Source organism: Triturus cristatus, chromosome 3_2 (genome assembly GCF_964204655.1).
Source record: "Triturus cristatus chromosome 3_2, aTriCri1.1, whole genome shotgun sequence".
Classification (NCBI taxonomy): domain Eukaryota; kingdom Metazoa; phylum Chordata; class Amphibia; order Caudata; family Salamandridae; genus Triturus; species Triturus cristatus.
Window position 1 is genome coordinate 86,847,354 of NC_140584.1, and position 12,456 is coordinate 86,859,809.

The 12,456-nt window shown below is 51.4% G+C and overlaps 1 protein-coding gene across 8 annotated transcripts in view; it reads right to left on the minus strand.

The window, feature by feature from the left end:
• KALRN (kalirin RhoGEF kinase) overlaps positions 1-12,456 on the minus strand; it is a 1,569,312-nt gene that overhangs the window by 565,349 nt on the left and 991,507 nt on the right. For all 8 annotated transcript variants that reach the window (XM_085647304.1, XM_085647302.1, XM_085647305.1 and 5 more), the window contains exon 16: positions 2,599-2,718. In XM_085647304.1, coding sequence (XP_085503430.1) covers positions 2,599-2,718 — 120 coding nt within the window. The remainder of the gene's footprint in view (positions 1-2,598; positions 2,719-12,456) is intronic.

A 12,456-nucleotide genomic window follows, 5' to 3' on the forward strand; every position in this document is an offset into this window, starting at 1 on the left:
TCAGAGGGGAACAGAGACCCCCCAGTTGAGGGGTCCAGTGAGTGACTGTGACAATCTGCAAGGGGGAGCCTAGAGTGTCCATGGTACACTTTACCCTTTATACACCCTCCAGACAGCTGACCTTAGGGGGTGCACTGACTGTGCGCCACCTCTATGTGGCACACAGTCAGTGGCCTCCAGAAGACCTCTTCGCCTCTGCATGCATAATACGGCATGGGCCCAGGGGCAAAGTATTTCCCTCATTTGCATGCGACCACGTCCAAATGTAAATTACAGACCACCACTTAAGATGGCGCTGGTTCTGCATGTGCTATCTGTATTACTGAAGGAGCCGCACAAATGTCTGTGATCCCTTCTGCAAAGCCAAAGTGCAGCAGGGGCGCAGAATGCATGCATGTTTTCTAAAATATCTGTCTATAAAACTATATACAACTGTAGCACTTATATTTTGTCTGCATCTCACATGTTCTGCATTAATATTATTCCGATGTTGTGTATTTTCTGTGTCAGCACAATATATATATTGTTTTTGCTACTACTGTGCAAATGTCAATATATCGTTCTCATATGCTGTGCATTAACATCTCTCAGACTAAATACTGAGAGTGCTTCCAGTCTCTGTTTTATTATAACCAAGTTGTTCTGGGCGGCTACATATTTATTTAAGTGGTTTGGCAGCTCCACGGAATTGATAGCAGGTTGCCACAGTGCTGTTCGCAGTGCATGCATCACTGCTGCCCAGCTGTTAGTCACTGGCAAGGTTCCGACTGGATTTATTTCTACTCACTTTTGGGTTTATATTTGTAAGCGTGTATTCGAGAGCACTCAATTGTTGTTCTTTGCAAAAGCCAGGATTTTCGAAATTAATTTCTTTCTATTTTAGATATGCCTTTTGCACATTTTTCTTAAATCAGATGCTACAGATTGCATGATAATTTATTTAAAAATTGTGGAAGCCAAATTTCAGATTGTGGTGAATTATTAGCACGCGCGATGTGTGCCAAGGTATTCACATTGATTCTATGAACACTGCTTGCGTGCATCAACACTGTTTATATTCCACCTGTCTGCCATCCCGCAAATTACATACACTACAGACACTCCTATTTTGCTTCCAGTGTCGGCTCACTTCACGTTAATGAAGCGACCATACCCGATCGGGAATGATCCTCTTCGGGATCCCACACTGCCAACTTACTGATCAATTTCAACAGGATCCAGATACTACAGCGGAACTCGTGTGGACTTTCCATTCAGCAAGGATAATGACCAATCATTATGTCTATTCAAAATGTCTTTGAGGCATCACTGACCCTTGATTTGGCGTATTCAGTTTTTTAGATCAATATTCTAAGCACTCCGGTATGCATTTTAGTATCAAAGAATATAAATTTACAGATGCCGTAAAAGCGCTATAAAACACTTTGTGTCTAACCCTAAACTTATCTCTTTCACTGTAATGTTGAGAGCAGATTTACTTACATACAAGGTCTACGTTTGAAAATTGCCTTAGCTTTGAGAGATGCCAAGTATTGAGGCTCGAACATAATATAAAGTTATTTGACATCCCGTCCATGCCCTTCAATGTACTCTACCCTTCTTGTTTATTCTTTTTGTTTGACTCTTCTCATTTATTCATTCTTCTTTACATCAGGCAGCTGCCCAAAGCCAGAGCACACTGCTCTGATTGAGATGCTAATGGCATTCATGGTCAGTAAAAAACAAATGTCATTCAGATATTGTATATGAAATCCATCGATATTTAATAGGGAGGGCGAAGATTCTGCAGAAATTGAGTGGAAAGCTTCCAGTTAAAAAAACAAATAAAACCGGCTTTAACAATCTTTAACCTTCACCAGAAAGAAACCGCACATATGTCCTGACTCTGCGTTGTTTGCACAGCAGCTACTCTATGGGAACCTGTTGTGTTTCATATAAATTTATTAAGATCCTTTGAATTGCAGAAGTGCATCGTTCCGCTGAAACTGCCATGACACATCTAGAAGGTCTTGCATTCCTTTATATTGAAACAAATGCAAATTTGACCTCCTTAAGAGAATTCAACACTAAGAAGTATTCAGTGTTCTCTGTCAAGATCATAACTTCACATGTATAAATCTCTGTATTACCTTTCATTTGATTCACAACTCAGGAACCTGACTATGTAGCTATTTGAGTGAGATCCATATTGTGGCAGCTGCTTTCAACCTCTTTGCATTACTGGGAGCCCTCTATGACTGCTGCAAATGTGAGATTTCCAAGTTTAGAGATTGCTTCAAATCATTCTGAACAATATAGTCTTTATTGGGTGATGATGCTAATGGTTCATAAAATAGTTTCCAATACATATCCTCATAAAATAAAGGCAAATATATGTCCTACTATCTACTTTCTGTTTTGATACAGTACAGTAAGAGCTGTGAGATCACCTACATTTTGTTTTCCTTGAGACTAAAAAGCATGTGTTTGTGTTACCTAAACCGTATTTATTTTTAGACTATAAATCGTGCTGTTCAGGAATTAAAGAAAGGAAAGTTTGAATTTTTAGTGACTAGAGGGGAGTGATAGAGAAGAACAGCAAGATTCGGATGGTGTTACCTCGATGGCCAGCTGAAACTGCTCATGTTCTCTCTGGAGTTGTTCTGCCTCCGAAAGCGAGCTTGCGTTGACGAGGTTGGCATTAAGCATGGATTCCCCATTGCGTATCCATCCCAGCACCTGGAGAAGAAAAGACATTTCCAGAAACAAAAGATTGACATTTTCTCCAAATAGGGTCTCTTTGTTAGCAAACGTACTGGCCCTAACCTTGGCCCAGTACCAAGTAAAGCTGGTTGCCATCCACAGATGTGGTGAGGGGGAATTTAGGGTGAATCAAAAAGAGAGGAAGATGGAGAGCCAATGAATCAAGAGGTGGATGCAAGCAGAGGGATGCAAGAAAGAATCTGGGAAGCCGAGGAGAGGCACAGCAAAGAGATAAAGCGAAGACCAGCAGAGGAGCTGAAAGAGGAGAACGCACAAGGCGTGTAGTAGTGACGGAGAACATCTGGAGATGGCTCAGAGAAGAACTCCTGAGAGGCAGAGGAGGGTAATGGCAGCCAGAACTCCAACTCCAGAGACATGCTCAAGATGCAGCCATCACTAGGAGCAGGGAAGTCAGTCCTCAACTGCCACTCTCCAGGGTTAAGGGCCATAGATGAAAGTTAGTTTTCGGGACAGGGAGGGAATAGGTACTTGGGGAACATCAAAAAGGGGCTGCAGGGAGCACGAGCATAGAACTTTGGGCAGTAAGGTAGAGGAGCTTTAGGGAGCACAAGTGGAGTTTTGTGGAGCATGGACACAAAGTACTGTCTCAAAGAAGCAATCTAAGGATGGAGCTCAAAAGTGCTTTGTTCATTGTTTCACTTTGCAGCAGGCGATGGAGTTACAATCATAGTGTTTAACTTTTCTCCTATTGTATCGAGTAATTTACCTTGCAGTCCCATAAAACAAAAAGAGTTTTGAACCAATAGTAGCCTCTCATCCTTTCGAGGGGTTAAGATGTCTAATACCATAGGATGGCAGCACTGTACAAACTGTGAAGACACCGCCGATTGGCTGACCTCCAAACTCGAGCAGGGATGGAGTAATTTTAAAAACAAGCATTGGCATAGCCAATAGGTCTCGCTTTTAGGACCTTCTAAGTATTTAGTTATGCAGCACAATATCCTTGATGCAACCACATCAACTGTTGCATGGCTAAACACTTATAAGGTTCCAAAGGCGAGACTTATTGGCTATGCCAATACTTGGTGTGGTTGTATGTGTGTGGTTGTGTGTGTGTGGTTGTGTGTGTGGTCGTGTGTTTGGTTGTGTATGTAGTTGTGTGTTGTGTGTGTGGTTGTGTGTGTGTGGTTGGGTGACTTTTGGGTGTGGTTGTGTGTGTGGTTGTGTGTGTAGTTGTGTGTGTGGTTGTGTGTGTGGTTGGGTGTGTGGTGTGTGTGGTTGGGTGTGTGGTTGTGTGTGTGGTTGTGTGTGTGGTTGTGTGTGGTTGTGTGTGTCGTTGTGTGTGTGGTTGTGTGTGTGGTTGTGTGTGTGTGGTTGTATGTGTGGTTGTACGTGTGTGTGGTTGTGTGTGTGTTGTGTGTGTGGTTGTGTGTGTGGTTGTGTGTGTGGTTGTATGTGGGGTTGTATGTGGGGTTGTATGTGTGGTTGTATGTGTGGTTGTGGGGGTGTGTGTGGGGGTGTGTGTGGTTGTGGGGGTGCGTGTGGTTGTGGGGGTGTGTGTGGTTGTGGTTGTGTGTGTGTCTGTGTGTGTGTGTGGTTGTATGTGTGTGTGGTTGTGTGTGTGGTTGTGTGTGTGGTTGTAGTTGTGTGTGGTTGTATGTGTGTGTGGTTGTGTGTGTGTGTGGTTGTGAGTGGTTGTGTGTGTGGTTGTGTGTGTGGTTGTATGTGGGGTTGTATGTGTGGTTGTATGTGTGGTTGTGGGGGTGTGTGTGGTTGTGGGGGGGTGTGTGGTTGTGGGGGTGTGTGTGGTTGTGGGGGTGTGTGTGGTTGTGGGGGGGGGGTGGTTGTGTGTGTGTCTGTGTGTGTGGTGTTGTATGTGTGTGTGGTTGTATGTGTGGTTGTGTGTGTGGTTGTGTGTGTGGTTGTGTGTGTGGTTGTGTGTGTGGTTGGGTGTGTGGTTGGGTGTGTGGTTGGGTGTGTGTGGTTGTGTGTGTGGCTTGGTGTGGTTGTGTGTGCCTGGGTGTGGTTGTGTGTGTGTGGTTGTTGGTGTGTGGTTGTTTGTGTGGTTGTGTGTGTGTGTGTGGTTGAGTGTGTGTGTGGTTGTGTGTGTGGTTGTGTGTGTGGTTCAGTGTGGTTGTGTATGGCTGTGTGTGTGATTGTGTGTGTGGTTGTGCGGTTGTGTGTGTGGTTGTGTGGTTGTGTGGTTGTATGTGTGTGGTTATATGTGTGTGGTTGTATGTGTGGTTGTGTGTGTGGTTGTGTGTGTGGTTGTGTATGGCTTTGTGTGTGTGGGTGTGGGGTTGTGTGTGTGTTTGGTTGTGTGGGTGGTTGTGTGTGTGGTGCTGTGTGTGGTTGTATGTGTGTGGTTGTATGTGTGTGGTTGTGTGTGTGGTTGTGTGTGTGGTTGGGTGTGTGTGTGGTTGGGTGTGGGGTTGGGTGTGTGTGGGGTTGGGTGTGTGTGGGGTTGGGTGTGTGTGGGGTTGGGTGTGTGTGGGGTTGGGGGTGTGTGTGTGGTTGGGTGTGTGTGTGGTTGGGTGTGGTTGTGGGTGTGGTTGTGTGTGGTTGGATGTGTGTGTGGTTGTGTGTGTGGTTGTGTGTGTGGTTGTGTGTGGTACATGTGTGTGTGTGTGGTTGTGTGTGTGTGTGTGGTTGTCTGGTTGTGTGCGCGGTTGTGTGGGTGTGGTTGTGTGTGTGTGGTTGTGTGTGGTTGTGGTTGTGTGTGTGGTTGTGTGTGTGGTTCGGTGTGGTTGTTTGTGTGCTTGTGTGTGGTTGTGTGTGTGTGGTTGTGTGTGTGGTTGTGTGTGTGGTTGGGTGTGGTTGTGTGGTTGTGTGTGTGGTACAAGTGTGTGTGTGGTTGTGGTTGTGTGTGTGTGTGTGGTTGTGTGTGTGGTTGTGTGTGTGTGGTTGTGTGTATGGTTGTGTGTGTGGTGTGTGTGGTTGTGTGTGTGGTTGTGTCTGTGGTTGTGTGTGCGGTTGTGTGCGCGGTTGTGTGGGTGTGGTAGTGTGTGGTTGTGGTTGTGCGTGTGGTTGTGGTTGTGTGTGTGGTTGTGGTTGTGGGTGCATGTGGTTGTGGGTGTGGTTGGGTGTGTGGTTGTTTGTGTGCTTGTGTGTGGTTGTGTGTGTGGTTGTGTGTGTGGTTGGATGTGGTTGTGAGTGTGTGGTTGTGTGTGTGTGTGGTTGTGTGTGTGTGTGGTTGTGTGTGTGTGGTTGTGTGTGTGTGGTTGTCTTACGTGTGTGTGTGTGGCTGTGTGTGTGGTTGTGTGTGGGGGTGTGGGTGTGTGTGTGTGTGTGTGTGTTTGTGTGTGGGGTTGTGTGTGGGAGTGTATGGCTGTGTGTGTGGTTGTGGGTGTGTGGTTATGTGTAAGCATGTGGTTGTGTGTGTGGTTGTGTGTGTGTGGTTGTGTGTGTGGGGTTGTGTGTGGGGTTGTGTGTGGGGTTGTGTGTGGTTGTGTATGGCTGTGTGTGTGGTTGTGTGTGTGTATGTGTGTGGTTGTGTGTGTGTGTGTGTGGTGGTGGTGTGTATGTGTGGTTGTGTGTGTGTGGTTGTGTATGGTTGTGTGTGTGGTCGTGTGTGTGGTTGTGTTGTGTGTGGTTGGTTGTGGGTGTGTGTGTGTGGTGGGTGTGTGGTTGTGTGTGGGGTAGTGTGTGGGGTAGTGTGTGTGTGGGGTAGTGTGTGTGTGTGGTTGTGTGTGGTTTTGTGTGGTTGTGTGTGGTTGTGTGTGTGGTTGTGTGTGGGTGGTTGTGTGTGTGTGTGGTTGGGTGTGGTTGTGTGTGGGGTTGTGTGTGGGGTTGTGTGGGATTGTGTGTGGGATTGTGTATGGTTGTGTGTGGGTGGGTGTGGTTGTGGGTGTGGTTGTGTGTGTGTGGTTGTGTGTATGTGTGTGGTTGTGTGTATGTGTGTGGTTGTGTGTGTGGTTGTGTGTGTGGTGGTGTGTGTGTGGTTGTGTGTGTGTGGTTGTGGTTGTGTATGGTTGTGTGTGGTTGTAGTGTGTGTGTGGTTGTGAGACCGGCCACACGGCGTGGCCCTCTCCATCATCCAGCCAACCTGCAACCACCCTCAAGACACGACACCTCCGACTCCGGCCGCCCCAGCCACCCCCGATCCGCGGGCCGGCCAGAGGCCTGACAGACTCAACACCCTACCACGCATGCCCAACCAAGGGAGCGGGAACCCTCGAGCCAGACCCAGAGGCGCCAGCCCAGTCACACCTCGGGTCGCCTTCCCCGGGAGGACTCAATCGGCCACCAGGCCCCTGGGGAGCAGGCGCCTCCCCTACCGAGCGTCTGGGGTCCCTCCCAGACCCACCTGAAAAGACCAAAGAAGTGAGCGGCAGGAAATCCCGCCGAACCCCCTCCGTCAGCCCAGTCCCCCCTCTGCGCGCACTCCGGACTTCAAAGAACCAGCGGAGTATAACAAGGGGTGCCGGAGAAACAAGGACGGCGAAGACCTGGAACCATCTGAGCCTGCTGACGCTGTCGCGGCTCCTGAACGCTGAAGTCACCTGGGCCTGCTGAGTGACTCGCGGCCCCTTGCTATTGAACCATCTGAGCCCTGCGGACGAGGTCGCGGCTCCCGAACACTGAACCACCTAGGCCTGCTGAGTGACTCGCGGCCCCCAGCTATTGAACCATCTGAGCCCTGCTGACGGAATCGCGGCTCCCGAACTCCGACCACCTGTGCCTGCTGAGAGACTCGCGGCGCTCCCCTTGAGGACGACTCGGTAAGAGATCGCCCAGGGACACGACACCCTCCAGCTCGAGGATTGTGAGCTTCCGCAGGGTATTTCGCAGAGACACTATTTTGAAAGACTGTCCCGCTACCCCCATTCCCCCCGACTGATTTGTGGTACGTTGTGCCACTGCTGTACTACTTGCCTTTTGGATCATAAAGATCCCTTGAAATCATCGATAAAAGAACCTATCGTCCTACAAAGAATACGTGTGGTGTCACTCTGTTCGTAGTGCATCTCAGGGTGTGCGCGCCTGGTTCGGCTTACTGGGGAGAGGTGGGTCAAAGGGGTGGGCAAGACGTGTATCGAACCCCCCTCCTGCGAACGCCTTTCCAACATTTGGTGGCAGACGACGGGATCCGAGCCGACACCGAAAGAGAGCGTGCAGTGAACGACTGACGCACTACCAAACAGAGATGGAAGGAGAAACCTCCCTGGGTGCCGCAGGTACCGAAGTAAGCTCACCGTTCCGAGAGGATCAATTGGACTATTACACGCATAGAGAATTAAAACAGTTTTGCAAAGACCTTGGCATCGCTACCACCGGACTAAGCACAAAGGAAGACTTCCAGAAAGTACTGAAAGCCTGGGTCGAGACGGGGGCGCCCCCGACCCAAACGGAAGGGGATTCTACCTATGAACCACCAAGCATCCCGGCGAGAAACAACGGGCCAGAGGGGAACCTGTCCCCCGAGGAACTAGCGGACCGAGAGAGAAGCCGCAACCACGAACTTGAACTGGCAAAACTAAAAATCGAGGGAGAGATAAAACTGGCAGAGAAGAAGTTAGCCGTCGAGCAGTTACGGCTACAAGGGGAACTCGAAGAGAAGAGACTCCAAAGGGAGCACGACGAAAAGAAACTCCAGCTAGAACATGAACGCGGCCTGAAGGAGATTGAGTGGCGGGCTAGAAACGGGAAGTCGCAGCCACCCGGGAATCCACCGTCCGCTCCCACCGGGGAAACCAAAGTTCACATCCCCAAGGATGTGGTAAAGGAGTATTATAAGAACGATGATATCCAGCAGTGGTTTAAGGCCTACGAAGTCGCCATGACCTCTCACCGAGTCCCGCAAAAGGATTGGGGGGCTGGCCTATGGGGCCGGTTCTTAAGCGAAGGAAGAGACACTCTGCTAGATCTGCCCTCCGTGGTCATGAACTCCTACAGCCACGGGGCGTGGCTTGGCTGCCGAGCGGAATGGCTGCCTGAAACCGCAGCTCCGCCGATCGAGCACAGAAATCCTTCAATTATTAGCTGAACTGGGGTGCGAGCTCGGTCCTCCCCGCCCGAGACGGTAGTCCTGGGTGTCCGCCCTGTGCTCTGGCTTTTCTGACCCCGTCGGCGGCTCGTGGACAGAGAGCGGCCCGCGGGCGGCGCGGAGACGTGGCGGCCTACACCATTCGCTAGAGCCGGGGCCTTGCGTGTGGAGTGCCCGAAACCTGTCCGAGGGGCGAGGCAGAGGCTGTTCGCTCGCCCAAGGAAACGCGCGCCCCGGCGAAGGTCTCACCCCCTACGGCTGTCGGAGTGAAGCTGAGGAAGCGGCGGCTGGTGTGGAAGACCGCCGAACGTCCGCCCCTGGATTGCATGACGGCGCACGGCGACGGGCCCGATCGGCTGATCGCAGTGGCGGCCATTTTGCCTGAAGCAGAAGTCCCATGGTCGAAGGTTCCAGGGCGACGATCGGAGAGACGAGGTCGGCTGCCGTACATGCCCCGACAATACTGTGGTGAGGTTGGAGCGTTGACCTGGGATGTGGACAGTGCACGGCTGTACTAGGGTTGTCCTGCTCCGGCGGCCTGCGCTGTGACTCTCCCCGCCTGCTCCGCTTAGGGTGCGCGCCCCGCTATTGGAGGCCCAGCCCTTCAGCCTACCTACTGGGACTAACCGCCCTGCTGCCCTCGGTGAGACGCTGATGGTCGGCGACTGGCGGCGACTGGTCGCGGCCGCCAAAGCATACTCGCGGCGCCGGGTGGCGGCTGGTGAGTGGCCATGGGCAAACCGGACACGCGGCAGCCGAAAATCACTTTCGACAAGTCCAAGCAGAAGCCGCCGGACCCAGACCCAGACCTCCGTGAGGCCGAATCTTCTCGAGCGGACCGGAGTGGTGCTCAGGAGGCGGACATTAAGGCCATGTTTCAGGAACTGAAAACAAGCTTACATGGCATTGATGGCAAAATGGATGCGCTGGCTGCCCGCATGGACGGTATCACGTCCCGCATGGACAAACAAGAGGGGAGAGTGGAATCGCTCGAAACACGTGTGGCCGACACGGAGGAAAATCAGACCGGCCTTGCCGGCCAACTGCGGGGCATGGAGAAGATTCTGACACTCATTCAGCAGAAAAATGAGGATTTGGAGGCGCGCTCGCGGCGCAACAACGTCCGCATCACGGGTGTGGCGGAAACGACGGACATAACCAGCATGGAGCTCTTTGTCGAACAAATGTGTAAGGATCTGTTTGGGTCGGGATTGTCTCCGATGTTCCTGGTCGAGAGGGCTCACAGATCACTGGGGCCCAGGCCTAAACCCGGTGCACCGCCCCGGCCTATTATTGCACGAATCTTGAATTATAGGGACCGGGACGTGATCTTACGAATGGCAAGGGACATATCAGACTTGCAATACAGGGGCAACCACATTGCACTATATCCGGACTATACGATGCAGGTTCAAGCCGCTCGAAGGGAATTTTTGCCGGCGAAGAAACTTTTTCAACAGGCGGGCACCAAATACTCCCTCATCTACCCTGCTAAACTCCGGGTCCAAGGTCCCGGTAAGCCGTCCTTCTTTGTTGACGCGAAGGCGGCTATGAAATATGCCAAACAACTGTTAAAGGACCAAAAGGCTCAGACACCTGCAGTTGACCCGGACCAGCGGGACAGGCTAAGTGACGTTGAATGACTACTCCTGTATACTTCTTGCTAAATCGCTGGGTGTCGCCTGTCTACGCTGTGCTGGGCCATAGTGAGAATGTTTAATTCCCTGGGGTTCCAATTTCAGATGCTATGAGGGAGCTGAGCAGGGCTGCGGGATTGGGGGGGGATGGTCCTTGAGCTGGTACACTAGTCTCGCGCTCGATCGCCCTGTCACAAGTACAGGGCCTGTGGGTGGCCAACCTGCGTACCTCAAGGGATGATTCCCATTCACTGTTCACATTTAGAGACTGTAGTTACAGTTGTTGTAGTTGGGAGGGGGTCCAGGGAGTTCATTGCACAACCTGATTGGGGGGTTGGAGCGGGAGGGTTAGGGGTTTGGCTGGGGTTGGGGGTTTTTGTTGTGTTTTATTTAAGTTTCAGAGCCGGGTCGGAGGAGGCAAAAACTGCTATTGAATCGCACGTTGTGCACAGCGCGCTGTCATGTCGACAGTCACCTAGCAAGAGGTGTTCTGGCATTTACCGGGCAGGCTGCCCAGTTGGCCGGGTGGGATGTGTGTTGTCTGACAGGGACGGGCTGCAGGAATCGATGCAACGAGGAACGGGTCCGTGGCCTGCTCGAGTTCTATTTCCCTGCTTGGTGCCTGGTGGAGGTTCCCTGCCCTGTCGGCGGGCGTACAGATTGCTGTGGCATTGCCGCCCTCATATATTGGGACCCGCTGGATTGGAAATGCTTGCTTCGAGATTTGGCGTGACTTGGCCGGGTGACTGGGGGGTAGGTGTATGCTTGAGGCTTGCCCGAACTCTGTTAACACGTATGGTGCTGTGAATAGCATAAAGTGTATTACCTGGAATGTACGGGGCATGAATGATAGGCGGAAAGTGAGACTGATACAGGCCTTTCTGATTAGGAAAGGTGCGGACATTTGCCTTCTGCAGGAGACGCACCTGACGGACAATGCTGCGCAGCTGCTCAGACACAACCGATGGGGTGAGGTAGTTCACGCTCACTACTCTAACTACTCTAGAGGGGTGGCGATACTTATCAGAAAAGGGCTTCACTGGAGGACGCATGAGGAAATCAGGGACGTGGGGGGCAGGTTTGTTCTGTTGGTAGGTTCGCTGTGCGGCGCGAGAGTGATTCTGGTGAATGTGTATGGCCCGAATGACGATAATCCAGATTTCTACGAGGGATTGTGGCATAAGGTGCGGAACTGTGGACCTGCTGCGATACTGTGGGGAGGAGACTATAATGTGGTACTGTCAGATACTACAGATAGGCAGGGCACCACTCGGGAACATCACCCTAGGGCGTCGGAGGCGCTTGGCCATATTATGCAAGAGGCAGGGCTGGTGGACTCCTGGAGGACACTGCACCCTGAGGCCCGCGCCGGTACGTGTATCACAGCTCATCGTGCGGCCTGGTCCAGATTGGATTTCTGGCTGCTGTCCAGAGATCTGCACTCATCGGTGTTAGAGGTGACTCACTTGCCGCGGTCACTTTCTGATCATGCCCCGGTTTGCTTAACGATATCCACCCCGCCGCAGTACATTCAGCCGTTTAGTTGGAGGTTCCCGTCCCGGGCTCTGCGCGACCAGGTCTTCCAGCACTCTTTGCGGGAAAAACTGGAGGAATACTTCGCACTAAACGAGGGCTCAGTAGATTCACCTGGCGTGCTCTGGGAGGCCTGTAAAGCTGTGACAAGAGGTCACTGCATGGCGCTAAAAACTGGGGTTCTGCGCTCCATTAGAGCTACTCTCGGCAGGTTGGAATCTGAACTGGCTCAGCTTGAAGCTGCGATGGTGGCAGCCCCGTCTGGTGGTGCGAGTGCAGACTTCAGGACGAAACTGACCGAGTATCAAGAGGAGGCTGAGAGGGAGGTCAGGTTCTTGTCCAAAGATTCTCAGGCCAGACGTTACGGAGAGGGTGATAGAGCTGGCCGAACACTAGCAAATCTGCTGCGCCCGCCACGCGGGTCGGAGCATATTCTTGAGCTACAGGAGTCGGGGGGTGCAGTGATTCGAGATCCTCCGGCTATACTGGCGGTGATGACAGACTACTATAAGGACTTGTACACCTCTAAGGTGTCCCCTGACGACACTATTATTAGTGATTACCTGGACACCATAGCTCTTGCGTGGTTCAGTAATA